The sequence below is a fragment of the Spinacia oleracea genome, chromosome 5 (assembly GCF_020520425.1).
Source record: "Spinacia oleracea cultivar Varoflay chromosome 5, BTI_SOV_V1, whole genome shotgun sequence".
Lineage (NCBI taxonomy): Eukaryota > Viridiplantae > Streptophyta > Magnoliopsida > Caryophyllales > Amaranthaceae > Spinacia > Spinacia oleracea.
Genome location: NC_079491.1, coordinates 13,907,147 through 13,926,590, shown reverse-complemented (window position 1 = coordinate 13,926,590; position 19,444 = coordinate 13,907,147). Strand labels below are relative to the sequence as shown.

General features: G+C 34.7%; 2 protein-coding genes across 3 annotated transcripts; one reads left to right on the top strand and one right to left on the bottom strand.

Annotated features, from left to right (window-relative positions):
- Positions 1-2,403: 2,403 nt before the first annotated feature.
- LOC110794641 (protein CHAPERONE-LIKE PROTEIN OF POR1, chloroplastic) lies at positions 2,404-9,144 on the top strand. Its single transcript, XM_021999611.2, has 5 exons — positions 2,404-2,589; positions 2,680-2,765; positions 3,515-3,897; positions 8,676-8,752; positions 8,869-9,144. Exons 1-5 carry the CDS (start codon positions 2,531-2,533, stop codon positions 9,017-9,019), a joined length of 756 nt encoding a protein of 251 aa, XP_021855303.1. The 5' UTR covers positions 2,404-2,530; the 3' UTR covers positions 9,020-9,144.
- A 694-nt stretch (positions 9,145-9,838) lies between these two features.
- LOC110794640 (uncharacterized) lies at positions 9,839-16,843 on the bottom strand. 2 transcript variants are annotated; one of them, XM_021999610.2, is made up of 11 exons: positions 16,596-16,843; positions 15,475-15,589; positions 15,309-15,365; positions 15,150-15,212; positions 15,001-15,069; positions 14,766-14,858; positions 14,436-14,540; positions 14,284-14,361; positions 13,173-13,301; positions 10,774-10,873; positions 9,839-10,423 (listed from the first exon to the last, which is right to left on the bottom strand). In XM_021999610.2, exons 2-11 carry the CDS (start codon positions 15,580-15,582, stop codon positions 10,233-10,235), a joined length of 993 nt encoding a protein of 330 aa, XP_021855302.1. In that variant the 5' UTR covers positions 15,583-15,589; positions 16,596-16,843; the 3' UTR covers positions 9,839-10,232. The 2 variants fall into 2 exon arrangements, with proteins under 2 accessions (XP_021855302.1, XP_056685158.1); XM_056829180.1 differs by lacking the exons at positions 15,475-15,589; positions 16,596-16,843 and having other exon boundaries at positions 15,161-15,212.
- Positions 16,844-19,444: the final 2,601 nt, after the last annotated feature.

Genomic DNA, 19,444 nt, shown 5'->3' with positions numbered 1-19,444 from the left:
CTTTTTCTTATGGTGGCCCTGCGACGATCCTTTTGGAATTTGTCCTCTATGGTGAGCAGTCAAGATGACTGGAGCAGATTGATCGTGAAGGATTGCAGTTAAAAGTTAAAGGAGCTCATGTGTTACCGTTTAGTCTTTTATAACAGTTGTACAGTTGTAAATAGATCACCTAGTAATTGAGTTGTAATAGTTTGAGTTTTGTAAGCCTTAGCACTTGACGTTGTGGTCAAGTGTGGCGGTGATACCTCCGATTTAGGTGTAAGCTTCCGCAAATTTATTATAAAGTATGTATTATTTCTTATTTATTTAAAGTTAGTAAATCGGGGGTGTTACAGTAGCGCAGCAATTAAAAGAGAATACAGAACTAGATTTTTGTTTTTTTTGTTTTTTTTTTGCAGATTTTCGTTCTCGAATTCGTTCTTCAGCATTTATGTTCTTCTTTTTGGTTCGAGGGAGCATATGAAATTAGAGGAGATTTTGGAGCAACATGTGTTTGTGTTTTTCAGATTTTGATTTTCGTTGGTTTTCCTATTTTAGATTTTGGAGCTGAGTTCTTCGTGAGCATAGAATAGCAGCGGCAGCAACAAGGGGCGAAAAACAGCAGAATTTAGGTAGATTAGAGAGAGATTATAGACACTAGAATTCGAATTTGTAGTTTAGATTTTCGATTTTAGGAATTAAACTCTCAAAATTTAATATTCTCATCTGCAATATTATGGGTTTTGTTCTTCAATTTTCAGATGTATTATTCTTCAATTTTGGGCTTCAAATTCAATTATTAATGGTATAAGCTGTTGGGTATTTGGTGCAAAAAACTTTATAAATAGGTGTATACTATGAAAAAAGTTTATAAATAGGTGTATTTGGTAAATTATAAACATGACTTAACGGAGGACTAACGGAAAGTCATAATAGGGGTATTTGGTGAACAATGCGGAAAAAATAGGGGTATTCTATGAATTTTGAAACGCGCAGGGGTATTTGGTGCATTATTGCAAACCTTAGGGGCATTTCATGAAAAAACCGTATATAGAATTAATTAGATAGTTCTAAACTAATAATCTCACAAAGTTATATACTTATATAATTACACTATATCGTTACAGATTTATATCCTTACATAGTTATAGTTTTGTGGACTTTTAGTTCAAAATAATTATAATCATCAATTCATCAGTTATTAGCTTATTAGAGTAATAAAATATAGAATGTTATATTCTTTAATTCTTGACAATGTTATAAAAGTATAAAACTCATGAATTTGTATTGTTTTATTAGTCTTGCACTCTTTTATTGACTCGTATTCAACTGACTAATCGTCTAATCGATCATTAAACTATATTGATCTAATTCAATACCAGTTTATAAGCTTATAACCCAAGAACTAATAAAAAAAGGTATGTTGTTTTAATTGAATCGACTTAATTCATTAACAATTGAATTTGTTTGTCTCGTTCCGTTGTTGAACATATTAGGCTCGTTGCTGTTTAAACCAATATGAATGTATGACAAACTTGTATTTACAAAATTTACAAATTCATTACGTATTAATTCATCATTGTCCATTATTAATTACTACGTTATTAGTATTTAGTTCATCAATACATGTTTCATAATACTCTGACATGGTATGGGAGGGCATAGATGATTTTGATTCCATTTGAATAATATGATTGGTAAATACTACAGGACATAATAAAAGACATCGACTGACTTTTCTTAATTAAGTTTATGAAATTAATTGGATAGTAAACATTACTACATTAGTTGTTCGTCAAAAAAGAAAATAACATTAGTTATAAATCACGTAATCAAATTGTACTTTTACCTTTTCACTTTGCTTCAATAATGTAGATATTATAATATAAGCGCATTGAAAATTGTGATTTTAATAATAACCCGACATTTTTTGTAATTTGTATCCGAATTTATCTGACTAAACACGAACCCGCCCCGATATAAACCCGGCCCGATATGAACCCGACCCGATATGAACCCGATCCGATTACAATCCAACTAAACCCGTTAACGAACCGAACCGAATTGACCCAACCCGACTACAATCCGACCCGATCTGACCCGATCCGATATGAACCCGACCCGATATAAACCCGACCCGATTATAACCCGAACCGATATGAACCTGAACCGATATGAAACCGACTTAACCCGTTTTTGATCCGACCAAATATGACCCAACCCGATATGAAACCGACCCGATATGAACCCGCACTACATAACCCGAACCCGAACCAAACCGTTTAATTTTCAACCCGACCCGAACCGAACCGATAGCAAAATGAACCGGTTTCAACCCGAACCGATGAACCCGAACCGAAACCGAACCCAAACCGATGACCCGATTTGACACCCCTTATTTACAATCCCAAACTCAACATCGTTTTCTCTCTCCCTGTAATCAACAAAACGCTTTATCTCTCCTCAGCTACCAGCTCGCGAGCAGCCTCTTCCATGGTGTTTATCTGACCGACCTTTAGCTTTCCGGAAATATCTTTCCTCCAATTCAAACATGGTTGCCGCTTTGCTTGCGAACCCTAATTTGTCCACACCTTTCCTCGGCCTTAAACTGTACATCTCTTATCCTTTACGAAATTCATTTTTGTGCTTTTTTTTGCTATTCAATTACTGACGTTTTCCTGTTTGTGTGTCTTTAAACAGTTCATTGCGTCAGAATTCGAGGAATTTACCCACGCGTGGAGTCAATTTAAGGTTGCCTAGATGTGCTGTTGATACGCCTTATGGAGGTACAAATTCTAGCACTAAATTTAATTTTATGGTCATTTTATTTATATTTTTGTGATGGCCTTCTTACTTTGAGGCGTAATTGAGTGTGAAAGGAATTATTGGTTACCTGTAGAATTGATAATGCTTCAAGGCAAAGGAAACGGATTGATAATGCTTGAGGTCGGATTTGATTATTGTTTTTGTGAGAACAGATTGTTTTGCAAAATCTTCCTTTTTTCTAAGTTTTATATTGTGTTTTTTGGTAAATGTTTGATTTTAGAGTGTGTTACTATTTACACTTTGTTTAGATAGCAAAATAGAGGGGAGAGGAGAGGGGAGGAGAGGAAAGGAGAGTGGGAAAGAAAGGGAGCGGAATGTGTGTGTTTATTAAAGAGGGAGGAAAGAGAGATGGGGGAGGGGGAAGTGAGTAACTGAATACTCCTTCCTTTCCCTCCCCTCCTATCAAACAATGTGTTAGTGTTAAGATATGAAATTCATTTCAGGTTGTTAAAACGAGTCGAAAGGTGCTAGAAAAAAAGATTTCATTTTACGGTTGCTAGTTTTTCTTAAGAAAGAGTTATATACTCAATTTGATTTCAGAGGATATCACAACATAGAAAAAACATGTTACTCTAGTTTTGGCGAGGGATGGCTATGCTGAATTGATTTAGGGGTTTGGTTAAGGGTGTGTTACATTGTATGCTTTGTATCATGTCTTTTGTTGAGGTGGTCATTATGAAAATTCTTTCATTCATTTTATTTCCTATAGGTAATTCTTCAAAGTTTCCAAGGCTGAATATCTGGGATCCTTATAAGCGCCTTGGTATAAGTCCATATGCCGCTGAGGATGAAATCTGGAGTTCTCGCAACTTTCTTGCAGAGCAATATGCTGGAGATGAGAGAAGTGTAGAGTCTATAGAGGCTGCCTTTGAGAAACTTCTTATGAGAAGCTTTTGGGAGAGAAAGAAAACAAAGATCAACCTGAAGACAAGGTTGAAGAAGAAAGTTGAGGAATCTCCTCCTTGGGTGAAGAATTTGCTCAATTTTGTTGAGCTTCCTGCAACTGTCATCATTCTTAGAAGACTGTTTTTATTTGCATTCATGGCTTGCTGGAGTATAATGAATTCTGCTGAAGGTGGACCAGCTTTTCAGGTACGTCATGCATATTTTTATTTGTGTCTTATTTCTTCATTGTATCCTTTGATCTTGTTCAAACTAGGACCCATTGGTCTGGAAGAGTCAGATAGTTTATGGGAAATTGATTGCATAGGAGTAGGAAATATGTTGGTTTCCGACTTCCAGCGGTTATAGTGATTGGAGGGTTGTTCAGTGGAATGTCTTTACAGCAATAAAAAGCTGTTCTAGTTGTAAAGAAATGACAGGCTTTTGAATCTAACTCATCAGTTTAATTTAATAACATTGTTTTCTTTTGAGATTTTCTTTAAGCTATGTGGCTGGGGCCTTTGCGAGAGCTCTGATGTTGGATTTAGAATGTGATTTTTTTTGGTATAGTTAAACTTCATACAAGGACCAATGGCTTGCTGTTCCTCTCTTTTCCAGTCTTGTTTAGGGGAGGGATGTTCGTTGCAACATTCAATTAAACATGCATTGGAAGGTTGAAGAACAAATAGTGTACTAGGAGAATAAGAGTCCGTCCAGTCATCAGGATGTACATTGTTCATCTTTACAACAACTCAAAAGGGGAAACTATGCTAACTTAGGCTCCGTTTGTTTTTGACGGAAGACACTTTCTCGGAAAATGATTTTCCCATTTTCTTTTGTTTGTTCTGTTAGTGAGTAAAAGTTAATTTTCCCAAAGGGGGAAACATTTTCCTTTTGGAAAGAAGGAATGCCACATTTTTCTCTCTACTCCTTTACATTTATTTTTCTCTCCCCCCATCCATCTCTCCTTTTCACTTCTGTTTTTCTCTTCACTATAACTTTTCTTGTAAGCAAACAAAGGAAACTATGTCACCTATATTTTCCCTTGAAAATTGTTTTCCATGGAAAATCATTTTGCTTTGAAACTGTTTTTTGTTGAAATTGACAGAGCCCTAGTGAACTGTGTATCCTCTTCATAAGAAAGTTTCACAATTATCACAATTCACAAAGCAAACAGCTTTTCCTCATTTTATGCTTTGAGTAAGATTTTCTCTTCACCTAGAGAAACTTTGGTCACCGTCCATCTTCCAGACTTCCACCCTGTTTCTGAAGCATGGCCTGTTCGAGCAAATAATCCTTCACTTCATTGAAATAAGATAAATGACAGCTCTCTTTTTCTTTTTTGGCAATTAAAACAGCTCTTGAAAGTTATAAGTTGTGCATTTAACCAAACTTTTCTAAATTGATATTACTGTCTAATAGGGATTGCATTCTTACTTTTTTGCATACATAAGCGAGATGAAAATATTTTTGTGTGCAGGACATCAATTGATATGAGGTATCTGATGTAATGAAATTTTTGCTCACAGTTCCGGGGGAGGGGGAGGGGGGGGGGGGGGGGGGGGGGGAATTTTCCAGGTGGACTTGGGTGGTTGAATGAATACAACTTTATCCTTATGATAATTGAAATATTTTCATTCTCCCTTTATTTGAGAGCACATCAACTTTTTTCTACTCTGTAACAAATAAGAAGCATACTCTTGAATTTAACTATCCATTTGATTCCCTTACAATCCAAAGATGAATAGGTGTGCATTTTAGGGCTCTGTGGAATTGGTCAAGTGGTCAACTATGATTCTTGTCTGTAGTTCAGAAAAGGATTCCTCAATAGTATGGTTTCTAGGGTTTTCAATTCCGTCCTTCCTATTAGTTGTTTTCTATTCTAATTAAAGACTTACTCTTTTATACAGTATAACTGAAATAGAAGTTACTATGAGATTGATTCGACTGTATGTAATTTGGAAACACCGAATCAGAAACAGAGTTTGCAATTTTGTATATTTTTTTTTTGCCGAAGTCTAATGCAGCAGCGTGACGAGTGATACTGATGATTGAATAAGGTCAAATAGATGAAACAGTAAGTGAATTTACAACTGTCACTTTAATAAAGTAGCTTGCACATAAATGAGTTAAATTCCTCATTTGATTCGCAAGCTGTATTCATTTATTAGTTTATGATATAATATAGCCACAAGAAGTTTGGATTTTACTAAATCTGGGAGTTTGTGCTCTAGAATCAATTTAGTCCAGAGACTAGTGGCCATGGTCAAACAGACTAAACAAAAAACCAAACTGAAAGTCGTCAATTTCTGTGAAAATGCATCCCTCAAGTTCTCTCAAGATTTTGAGTAACCTGAAACTCAATAATCATATCACTACTTAACTGCAAGTACATCCCTATAGCTCCTTAATCATGCATCACTAAGTTCTATAATAATTTTAAATCCTATTCTTAGCGAACTCGTAAAACTTATAGTTAAGCCTAACAAGTAGGTTCCTCATCTAATAGGAGTCTTCATTCTCATGCAACGCCTCACATCTAATCTAAAAATGGCAAAATGAAATTAAGTCAACTACACAACTGGAGTTAAGCCATCCTTGACACACAGATTGAAAGTAGAGTATCTTCAAAATCAAATTTTAAAAAAGCAAATCATGCAAGAGAAAAACCGTATGCGTTCAAATGTAGATTTAAACCAATAAACACATCTGTAAGCTTCAGCTCTAAACCACATTGTGAAGGAATTCTAAACAGCTCCAAACTCCTACCATGGTTTGAATATGGGAATGACGTTGCTCCAACATTGAAGGTTCCCAGTTATGTAATTCTGTTGAGCTCACACAAGGAATAAAAAGATATGGTTCGTGATTGCCCAATCGTTGCGAATGCATGTTTCAATTACTATTCTCACCCATGCGGCCTTTTATTAAGTTTATTTTGCTCAGAAATGCTGAAGTCGTCGCAAAAGACCGGAAAATCCCAAATTTTGATGAACTTTTGACCGACCAAAACAAGTACTAGTCAAAATTAATGGACTTGAAACTAAAACAACATGAATACCTGTCCATCTTAACTTCAAAAATAAAATTAAGAAAACTATGCTTATGCAATTAGATGAGTTAATATGCTTGAATTCATCTGGTAATAGAACACTCTCCTGATTTACACCCTTCTGCTCTTCAGCTCCTGCATCTCAGAGTGACACCTGGGATGTAAGCTTAAGAAACTTTGCATGAGTTCCTAAATCTTATCTTCCTTCCTACTTTTACTCTTTTTAGTTCTTCAACTTAGTTGACGACCCGAAGTTACCTTTTCATCTGAGCTCTTTGAGCAATTGATGCCCTGTTTATATTGACTAGAAAGATGTACAACCTTTACCATAACCATTGATAATTTGTGTCAAGTTATTGTATTTTACCGCACAGAACTTATTGGGATAGAGGTAAGACCATGATTCTTCTTCTTTGGGTTAGGGATGAGGCCATGTATAATTCTAAATCTAACCATTTGACATCATGATTCTGAAACCTCTAAAGTTGATTGTTCTTAATGATATCTATGTGTGATGTGTTTTGGCAATGAAGGATGGAGGTTGAAGGAAATAAAGAAATGGGCTATTCGATAAGAAAACTGCCTTATATATCAACACTTTCAGATTTATCATCGTGTTCTTCCTCAAGTACATAGATCCCTTGTGGAAATCTCTATTTAAGTTTCTTGCAATGCAATTAATAGGGCTCTGCAAGGTATTGTGATAGCTTTGGCTGTCAAAGTGGATAATTGCAACTTTTATAGGCACCCACTTAGCTTCCATACATGGATAACATGATTGAAATGTGTAATTTCTGAGCAACCCCACCGGTTGGAAATTTGGAATCAAATATTTGAGCCCTTTACTATTTACAACCTTCGCAACTGTATGACAAGGGACTGTTTTTGGAAAGACCTTGGAGTGGAAATTAATGCTCAAGAGTCATTCCTAGTTTTACATCTTTAACTTTTTGCTGTCCTCTATTCCTTAAGTTCTCACAGTTCGCTAGAGGCCAGTTTCATACCCAAACTAGAATTCATGCCTTTTGTACTTTCATTTCTGCACATGCCATCTCTCCTATCCTATCAGGTTCTTCATAACTCTTTCTTATAGGAGTATAGGGTTTGGGTCTTTAACATATTTCACACATTAATATTATCATCCGTATCAATTACACTTCCTGTAGATGAATAAAAAGAACAAATTAGGAACGAAGGTAGTTTTCTTAATTTTATTTTTGAACATTTAGGAATAAAAATCAGTATATTGATCTAATTATCTAATAACCTGTTTTGAGTTCTTGAACATTCATTTGACCGTTTTATTCATCTTTCATTGAGAAATAATCCAATGTTAATATGTTATGGACAATTTTATCAAATTTCTAACGTCTTCTCTAGATGTTTTAGTCTTTTTTAATAGCAGTGGTGTTGATTTTTTTCTTAATAGCTGACGGATTTTCAGAGGGAGGGGCTGTTTTCCCAGAGCCAGGGGGGAGAGGAAAAAGAGGAGCTGTTGGAGAGGATCTGTTGATCTGTTTTCCTTATCTAAATTTTATCTGGGCTGTTTGATTTGTATGATATGTAAATTAGAGCCGGTGATGTGTGTTAGTTAGGTTTAGAAAGATTTGTTTTCACATCAGGTGGAAGTTTTGTTTTGAGCGATTGACATGTGATACTTACACAGTTCCAACACAGATTGTTATGTATCACAGATTCACAGCGGAATTAGTCTTGATCACAGATTGAGTCAAATGGTTGGTAATCTCACGATATCGTGTTAACCCCTGACCGAATCTCAATGTGTAGGACATAGATACTTAGTGTTTGTGTAATCTAGTAAAAAGTGGAAACTCGAGACCGTCTCTCCAATGTGTAGTAGTTTAGCATAATATCTAGATGTCTAAAACTATGAAGCATTGGTTATTGTTTGATTAGTTGAAACTTGATGATGCAGGTGGCTATCTCTCTGGGAGCTAGCATATACTTCCTAAATGACAAGACGAAGAGCTTAGGGAGGTCTGCTATTATTGGGTAAGATAATAAAAATATACAGCGGCTCATTCTAATGTTAGGTGACCCCCAAATCTGGTACAATATTCAACCTCATTTTTGTTTTGGTGACCCGTTTATGTTTCTTTCTCTAACAGGTTTGGATCACTTGTGGCTGGTTGGCTATGTGGCTCTTGTCTGGGTCCGATGGTACCAGCAGCTATATTACCACCAACGTGGTCTCTAGAACTCCTTACTTCTTTGCCAGTGTTTGTTTCTTTGTTTCTTGGTTGTACCTTTCTTAAGTAAAACATATAAGTCTGTTCTTCAAATTGTCACGAAAGGTGAACATTTCATTAAAAGGTGCTAATCATTTGTTAAAACAGGTCTATCAATCTGAACTTGACTAGACTAGTACCTCTTTGTTCTGTGTATATCCGTATCACTTTTTATATCACTGCTATTAGGTGTGATGCCTTATGGTGAGCATGCTGTAGGAATAAGGTGGGGCGGGTGCAAAGGATGCTTCTGAATAGGTAACGGGGCTTCGAACCTGAGATCTATTGTACACATGCCTTTAATCTTAACCACAAGGTCAATACATCATTGGTAACTATAGATTAATACGGGACAATGTAACAGATGACATTATGCTAAGTTGCGCTAATCCTCCGTCTAAACGTAAAGATTGTGCTACAATCCTGTCAAAGTGACAATGTTAAGCTACCACGGCATTAGGTATGTAGAGAAAAACTAATTCGGTAAATCCATTCTTTTAAAACCCAATATCATACTTCAACTTGACTATCCGTATCGGTTACGTATCCCAGATTTGGATCATGTGACTTGTGGTCATTCTAACTTGAAACACAATTCCAAATCACTTTGTATTTGATTCAAGTTTCAATACATGAGAACAAATTCTGAAGATTTTTGTATTCTTTTGAGCTAAGATTGCGGTCTGGTTATCTAAGAGATTGGAGACGGAGATGATTATTGTGATCCAGGTCAAAACCAGGGTAAATGATCTGAGTGATTCAAAGCATGAGATACTTAACAATCATCATTCATCGAACTATAGAATACTTGTCTATTGTAGTTATCAATCATCATGGCTCCTAACCAGAATTGTATTAAGTTATTAACTATTAATTAAGGTACTTGAGAATTAACACAAAATTAAACGAATCTTACAACAACCCCATCTGGTGTACCAATGCCAAGAGCCAAAGATGGAAGCTAATTTTAATAAACTAAAAAGGGCTAAAACCAGTGCCAAGCCTTCCTAGATATTGTGTACTCTACTTTTCTTATTTTCTATCAAAGACAAAGACAAAGACAGATAGTGATTCTCCATGATCTTAACCCTGTGCGTATTTATCTCTCGGTTTCTCAAGAACCTCATAAAGCACCATGATTGGATAAATAATATCATTCCGACCGCCCTTAAATTATTTGAGAAGACTGATGGTGTAGAAGCCAAAATAATCGGCTTACTTTTAGAGTAGAGTGTTGATCAATCTTACAGCCAGGACTTCCAAGCCTTAAGCATTTTATTTGAAAGATACCTTGTAGCTCTGGCAGCACCTACTGTCAAAACACCAGCAACAGCCTGCCCGGCGCTAGAAACCATTACTTTGCGTCTTATAAGTTTTTCCAGGCAACTGGCTGCCTCCGCTCTGGATTTAATTACAACTTCATGAACAACTTGACCTGTGAATACACAAATGTAAGATTAGACACAAGATTCAAGACAAATGCACAAGAGTACAAGACGAAATATCCACACACAAAAAAGGCTTCTTGGCATTCGCCTTAGTGAAAACCGGGGGTGGGGGGTGGATTACGTGTAATCAACTACTTACTTTTCTTCTGCAACTATCAGTTATGAAATAAAAATCAACATAAAGCTTTCCGATTGATTCAAGATATATCTATGACATCAAATAAGCTTGGCCATTTATGTTCTAGCAAGGAAAAGTGCACAATATACTTCTTCAGAAGAAAAAAAAAATTGGCAACAGATGCATGAACCAGCAGATAATTGATCATTGGTAACTTACCAGAATTCATCTTTTTCTCTCCTAATTTCATGCTCATATCGCTTCTAATTGCTTTAGGAAGACGAGAGACAAGGGACTGAACTGCAGGTAAACCACAATCCTGAGATTCAGGGAAGCCAATTAGAAACAGCATTATTCAGTATGTGTTGCCAATTTACATGAAGTTTTATACTTGGTCAATACAGGAAGGAAAAGTGTGTCCACATGCTTTCCCCCTCTTTAAGTCACGGCTAATATGGGAAATCAAGAATCAAACAACAGAGACTACCAAGTATAAATAAAAAAAGGCATTAAGATTGAAGATTCCTCTAGTTAATCAAGAATCCCCCCCCCCCCCTCCCAAAAGAAAAGGAAGAAAAAGATCTGATATCTGCTCTAGCCTTCTACTAACAAAAGCAAAAGAGAGTGCATCAGAGATGAACACAAGCAAACCAGAATGTTGGAGTGATCCCCTTGGAAGTATGGAAACATACACCTTTTTTTTTTTTGAGGGAATGGAAACATACACCTAGTGGTTGGCTGGTGGGCAAACCAGCTCATGCAGATTAATCGCAGCTTGATATAAACGAAAAGCTCGAAGTAATTTTTTTCTTTTTAAGGAAGGGTCTCTCAAGGACTATGAAAGTAAGAAGCATGATGAGGCTTGGTTTTACTTGCGAACTAATTAGTAATATTGGCTGAAAGAAAATTTGTGCGTTATCTAATTCTGGTTCACTCCTTTTTGTACCCAAGATTTGGGAAGGAGGATGATCCAACATTCCAACCATTACCACCAAACTAATTGTCGTTACTCGTTAGGCTTTATTTCACAATCTTGAGATGCATTAGCTGCTGACTTATTCTTATCAGTTTGACCTTCTCCCCCCTCCCCCCTTCTCGCTTTCACACAACACACACACACATGCATCACTGTTCTCTGCTTATCTACTATCCAATTGCCAATATTTGACTACTTTCCGAAGCAATAAGCAATTGGTAAGAAGAATGAAAATGCTACAGACCACTGGCATGAAGTTTTAAATCTTTAACAGAGTATATCCTTTATCAGTAGGCCTACAATGGGTACTGCAGATTTCATCTCTTCAAAACAAGTACATAAAAGCAATCCATTTCATATTTCAGAATAAAAAATGACACCTAGGCTTGAGTTCCAATCAGAAGTTGCTGTTTCTCAATATGAAGGCCCATTCTTAAGCAGGTTTCTAAACTAATTTAAAATTTGGTACCCATTCGATCATCAGATATCCCCCACATATCAATTTGCTACCAAGATTATGTTAAACCTTGGATACTAACCTGAGTGGAACTTTTACTGTTCTGGTCAGTTTCAAGTTGGGTAAGTTCGGGTCTCTAACAATCTGGTTTTCTGCTTTTGGGTCAAATTACTTTCAGTTTTTTTCCAGGTTGAATTTCATGTTCAAGACCCTACATTTCCAGGCAGGTTTTGATCGGGGATTCGGGTCAAGTCAATCATTATTAGGCCTAAACCTGGGAGTATAAAAGGAAAAGATTCACACTCAACAACTTTCAACTAGCGGCCGTTTTTCATCATGTCGTATAGCCTTTTTTAACATGCATAACGAGCTTCCCATTCTGTGAACATATTTATTTGTTCTACCTGTCTTGCACATTCCCTCCATCCCATAATGTTTGTCTACCTGTATTGTAATCTGGCTTATAACGTTACAGATCAAAAGTAAACATTTTAATGAATGGAGAGAGTATGCTTCCATGACGACTAAATGCTAATTTGCTAAGAAAGGTACAAGTTACTAAAACACGTGTGTATATAGTTATAAGTGCATTAGATTCAAAAACATTTGAGTCTTATATACTCATGAATTCAACAAGCAAATTACAGCTAATGTGTGCTTGACGCAATTTTTGTTATTACCAATACATCAATAGCTTTGACAGAAAATGGCTGGTTTTTCCAGTAAGTCACAGAAAAATGGAAAACAAATTGGAGGGGACAAAGTGTCATCCAGGTACCAGTAATTCCTTAAGGTAACCCGTAATTTTATCAAGGATTCTCTGTCAAATATGAGGTAACCTGGATCGAATGACAACAATTTATCAGAAAGGTGATGTCACTCCCTTATTAATCAGTTTGTCACATTCAGAGAGCTAAAAAACTGTTCCCCACAAAGCCACAACGGTCTCTGCCAGTGCCTCCACCCCTCCCTCTCTGTATTAATCAGTTTGTCACATTTAGCATTCTGTTACCATTGACATGGCCACAAGAATTTACCATATTTTGACCAGAAATATTTATATTTCTTAAGCTAGCTGAGTAGAAGTTTTGTAATACTAATATAACATTTACTCCCGTACATGTTTCCTAAATGCAAATAAAAAAGGCAGCTACATCACTTGAAAATCTGACAGACTTGCGGTACCTGAGTGATATTTTCCTGGTGAGAGCCAAATGATGAAAACCTTAACAAGTCTTTGGTGGCAAATTCTTCCAGAACTGGCTTATAAATTCCGCTGAATAACTCAAACTGTCCTTGCACAATCTTTCTCACCTGCAGAAAATGGAGAGATGAAAACACACTATGGGTGACAAGAAGAAATCACAATCCCTATCAAAACAAAGGGAGAAATCACAATCATTTGTTCTGAACTGGTAAAATGAGGTACAAGCTATAACATGGTTCTATCATTCTATGGGACACATGCTATCACGAAGTCAAGGCTAGTAACAAGGGAAGGTAAGTAGTCAAAAAAAAAACCACACTACGGACAAGCAAGAAGAAATCACAATCCCCGTCAAAAAAAAAGTAAATCACAATCATTTTGTTCTGAACTGGTACAAGAAGTAACAAGCTATAACATGGTTCTAGGAGGCACGCGCTATCACAGAGTTAAGGCCAGTAACAATGGAAGGTAAGTAGTTAAAAAAAAAACCTTTGAGGTAATGACAAGATTGTATGAGCCAAGATTTCAACATTGGATCTGGTGATTGCCCCACAAAACCATGGTAACCGCAGAAAAACCGTTTTTAGCAAACAACCATTGAAATCAATCACATTGGAACTTTTTTTTTTTTTTGAAGTAATCACATTGGAACTATACAAACAATGTCATGTTGTATATTCGGTTAAAATGTTAACAAACTAAAGTTTTTCCAAACTTCACAGGTTCACTAGGAAATTTCTTCTTTAACCAATCTTCAAGAACACTCGAATAAATTAGTTTTCCAAAAAATATCTTACGGGTGGATAATTTTTTTAATGCAGAATATTAATGGATAAATACAGAACAAGGAATGCTACAAAGTAACAAAACAAGATGCACGAAGGAGTAACAAGCCACAAAACAAGTACAGAAAAAGGTTATACGAAGTATACAGGTAATATCCAGCTTTAACACAGATATCAAGCCACAATATATCAGGCATTTGTACCACTCACAATATATCCGACATTTGTAGCCACAATATTACTGGGGACAAATAAATTGATACAAAGAGTTTCGCGCACGGAAAGAGAAAAGCATTGTACATGCCTTATGCCTGTCCTCTGCAAAAAGCATACGCAGATCACCATTGTAAGAAAGGCTGCAGATTTTTGCATAAAGATCCTCCTGCATAATTCAAAATAAGAATATTAATCGAATACATGTAATAGGAAGTAGAACCAGATGCCACAGTATAATACCTGCGTGAAACTAGAAGGTAAAAGTAGTAACGCAGCTGAGGTTGCAGCTCTTAAATTAAAAGAGTTTAGATTTTCAACATCCATGCTATCCACAAGAACATGGACCTGTAAACAAAGAACAGTTTGGTGCTTTAAGGTATATCGTATAAAAGCAAAAATGGTATATCGAATAACAAAAACTCTCTGTTGTCATAAACACCAAAGACATAATATATACCTATAAAATGAAGCATACAAAAAGAGCAATGCAAAACATTTTCCCATTGCATATTTTTTATGAGGAAAGTACGCACAACACAGAAAAGTGTAATACGGAGTAAATAAACATACAGGCTTTTGTAGACGACCACTCAAGTAAAACTTTTCCCAGTTCAGTATGTCTTCGATCAAGTTGTGCATTCTGACTACACCATACTTAAATGTCTGCCATTAGAAAAAAAGTAAAAAAAAATGTACAAGTCAATGAGAAAACTGTGCAATACGGAAACACAGTTTCTCCTGCTCACTTGTTTCAAACAAACTCCAAAATAAACTGAACCGTGTTACTATATCAATGGACAAATACCTTGTTATTCCAAGAAACAAAAGGGTTGAAGTGAACCCCTGCACCAACTTTATCTGCAACTCCAGTGACCTGATGAGGCAACATTTAACAATTTTAGTCCGATTTAGAAAGTGAAGAATGTGAGAGATAGATAAAGTCAAAGGAAGCACCAGTTTCGCACCGCCAAGGTTCACCATCCATGAGGCATAATGGTTGTTATTCTTCTTCAAATTCTTCATCCCAAAAGATGGTAATGATTTCAGAATTTCAGACAAAGATCATTTACCAGATAATCTGCCAAGAAAAGGGCACAATCTAAGCACACCTACCTGTGAGTGCCATTCAATAGGATCCCGGACACCAAGAATGTAATCAATCATCCGAGACTATTGATTCAAGCAGTCAGATGAAAGGATAAACCAAAGTCAGTCGTCCCACAAGAGTCAGGTGAACATAACTTTATTCATAGAAATCACTATACTTCAGAATCCAAACCTCAGCATGATTGTTTGGATGAAGAGTTGAGCCATAAACACAACAAAACTCAACTGGAGGAAGTATGGTCAGTAAACCACTGAGTTCTTCCCTTTTCTTCTCATCCATTGGTTTCCTGACAAATACATATCAATAATTGTACTTTAATAAGTTGCTAGTTTGACAGGTACGAGGAGACATATATATAATGTCACACTTCGCAATCACAAAGAAAGTTATGAAATGCAAAGAATTCAAGGTGGCCGACATTCCTGAACTTCAAAGACTAAGGTAGAACAAATTATCTCCAGCTCCGGAGTAAGAAGCATAGGAAGCCTCCTCGTAGATTCGACATTATAACTTTCCTTTCAAATTTTGCAACTTTGAAAGGTGACATAGCTCTAAGGTATGCCAAACATAAGTATACTGCTTGATAAATTGAAGCTCCATTACGCCTTTGCTTTTAAAGTTTAAACCATAGTCTAAATCTTAAAAAAAAAAAAAACAACTTTTCCTTAGAACTCCATATTTCATATGCTTTCATCTTCCTACAATCCTACCCAATTGTCCTTCAAACTATATTGATCATAATTTCGTAACGAATATCCAAAGTGGCATTATTTCATAATGTTCATTCAACTTCAAAGTCGAGTTCCACAAACTAAAACTACTTGATAATTGAACTCACTAAACAAATATTTTCTAAATTTGATTGGCGTTTGGTATTGGGGTGTTGTCTGTAACTGCAATTTAATCCTTCCCTTAACTCTCTCCATTCCCCCAAAGTCCTCTACTCTGATTCCCCAATGGTATTTCCATTCCCTTTCCCACACCACCAATGCACCACTATACACGCTAACACTGCCCCACCATCCGCCACCCTCATCAGAACCTCCCCGCCATCTCCACCCTCACAAGGACCACTGCCCCGCCCTACCACCACCCATAACAAATCGCACCACCTGCGAAACCCCACTTCAACCACCCAAAAAACCACCTCCACCCACGAAACCTCAACTCCACACACAACTAAAACAGAAGCAATCGCAATGAAAAGTATGAACATGCCTCCACCACACAATTCAATAATTTTGTCGAACAATTAACCAGGGGAAACAATGCATTAATTGAAATGTGCTAACCTCAAATTTACGATTTAATTTAGCAGTTATACTCCTATTTCCCTCTGATTTTGATTCCTGAGTTCGAATGTGTGGACGGAGGAGAGAGACAATTACGAGTAAGGCAGAGGTGAAAGGGTGCTTCTGGAGGTAAGTAGGAGGTGGTCGCCGGCGGTGATAGCGGAAGAAGATCAATTATGCGGTGAGTCCGAGTCCTGATACTACACGGAGCATTGTGCAAAACGGCACATGGCAACATGGCAAAGAGTAACTAAGTCGATTGAAATTTAAAAACGAAAATGATAAATATGCGATATATAAACCGCGTCACAATGATGATATGACATGCTTATGTGTGATGATTTAAATTAGAAATAAAAAAATTTAACTTATATAATCTATTATATTATTTTTTTAAAAAGTTAGGAAAATCTTAATATTCTAACGTGTTTCATTCTTTATATCGACTATATTATTTATATACTACTACGTAGATTTCAGTCAGTGCGATGCACGGATTCTATTAAATTGTTATGTTCAAATAAAAATCCTATGTATATACTACTTTTATATATTAGATTAGATTAGTTTTTGATTTTGCATTGAATTTCATTTTAGAGTTTTTTTTTATTATTATGAGAGTGTTCATTTTTGGATGAAATTGTATATGCGTAATATTAATAATTAATTAATAAAAAAATATCTACGTGACACTTAATCATTTCTTTACGTGGCACTCGACTTTTTTTAATTCAAAATTAATTCTGAAATCTTATTTTTCATTGGCCAAAATTAAATCATTAGATTTTTCTACGTGGCGCTCTAATATTGGATTAATGTTTTCTTTTAAATTGAATTTTATTTATTTTATTTTAGATTATTGTTTGATTTTTGATGAATTTCATTTTAGATTTATTTTTTAATTATTAGAGTGTTTGATTTTAGACGGAGTTGTATATATTAGTAACTAGATTTTAGCCCGTGCGATGCACGGATTCTATTAAATTTTTATGTTTAAATAAAACTCCTATATATATATATATACCAATTTATATATTATATTAGATTAGTTTTTTTTATTTTTCATTGAATTTAATTTCAGATTTATTTTTTAATTATGAGAGTGTTTGTTTTTGGATGAAATTATATCTACGTAATATGAATAATTAATTGATAAAAATTTCTACGTGATAATTAATTATTTATCTATGTGGCACTCGACTTTTTTTAATTCAAAATTAATTCTGAAATCTTATTTTTCATTGGCCAAAATTAAATCATTAGATTTTTCTATGTGGCGCTCTAATATTGGATTAATGTTTTCTTTTAAATTGAATTTTATTTATTTTATTTTAGATTATTGTTTGATTTTTGATGAATTTCATTTTAGATTTATTTTTTAATTATTAGAGTGTTTGATTTTAGACGGAGTTGTATATATTAGTAACTAGATTTTAGCCCGTGCGATGCACGGATTCTATTAAATTTTTATGTTTAAATAAAACTCCTATATATATATATATACCAATTTATATATTATATTAGATTAGTTTTTTTTATTTTTCATTGAATTTAATTTCAGATTTATTTTTTAATTATGAGAGTGTTTGTTTTTGGATGAAATTATATCTACGTAATATGAATAATTAATTGATAAAAATTTCTACGTGATAATTAATTATTTATCTATGTGGCACTCGACTTTTTTAATTCAAAATTAATTTTGAATTCTTATTTTTCATTGGCGGAAACCATAATATTTACTACGTGGCGCTCTAATATTGGATTAATGTTTGATTTTAAATTGAATTTTATTTATTTTATTTTAGATTAGTGTTTGATTTTGGATGAATTTTATTTTAGATTTTTTTTAGAGTGTTTGATTTTAGATGGAGTTGTGTATATTAACAATTAATTAATTAAAATATCTACGTGGCACCTAATTATCTACGTGGGAATCGATTTTTTTAATTCAAAAATAAATTAGAAATCTTATTTTTCATTGGCCGAAAGAATTAGTAATCCTAGGTGGCGCTCTAATATTTCAGCAAATATGCCTCCTTTATATATATATATATATTAGATTAATTAATTAATTAATTAAAATATCTACATGGCACCTAATTAATTATCTACGTGGAAATCAATTATTTTTTAATTATTAGAGTGTTTGATTTTCGATGGAGTTGTATATATTAGTAATTAATTAATTAAAATATCTACGTGGCACCTAATTAATTATCTACGTGTCACTTGATTTTTTAATTCAAAAAGAAATTAAAAACCTTATTTTTCATTGGCCGAAACCATTAGTAATCCTAGGTGGCGCTCTAATATTTCAGCAAATATTCCTCCATTTGCCGAAGCCATTAGATTTTTCTACGCGGCGCTCTAACATTGGATTAATGTTTAATTTTAAATTGAATTTTATTTATTTTATTTTAGATTATTGTTTGATTTTGGATGAATTTTATTTTAGATTTATTTTTTAATTATTAGAGTGTTTGATTTTAGATGGAGTTGTATATATTAGTAATTAATTAATTAAAATATCTATGTGGCACCTAATTAACTATCTACATGGCAATCGATTATTTATTAATTATTAGAGTGTTTGATTTTCGATGGAGTTGTATATATTAATAATTAATTAATTAAAATATCTACGTGACACCTAATTAATTATCTACGTGACATTTGATTTTTTTAATTCAAAAAGAAATTAGAATTCTTATTTTTCATTGGCCGAAACCATTAGTTATCCTAGGTGACGCTCTAATCTTTCAGCAAATATGTCTCCTTTATATATGTATATTAGATTTTACTATCATTCCGATGACGCGTAGCCTACGTGGCGCCTATATGTACCA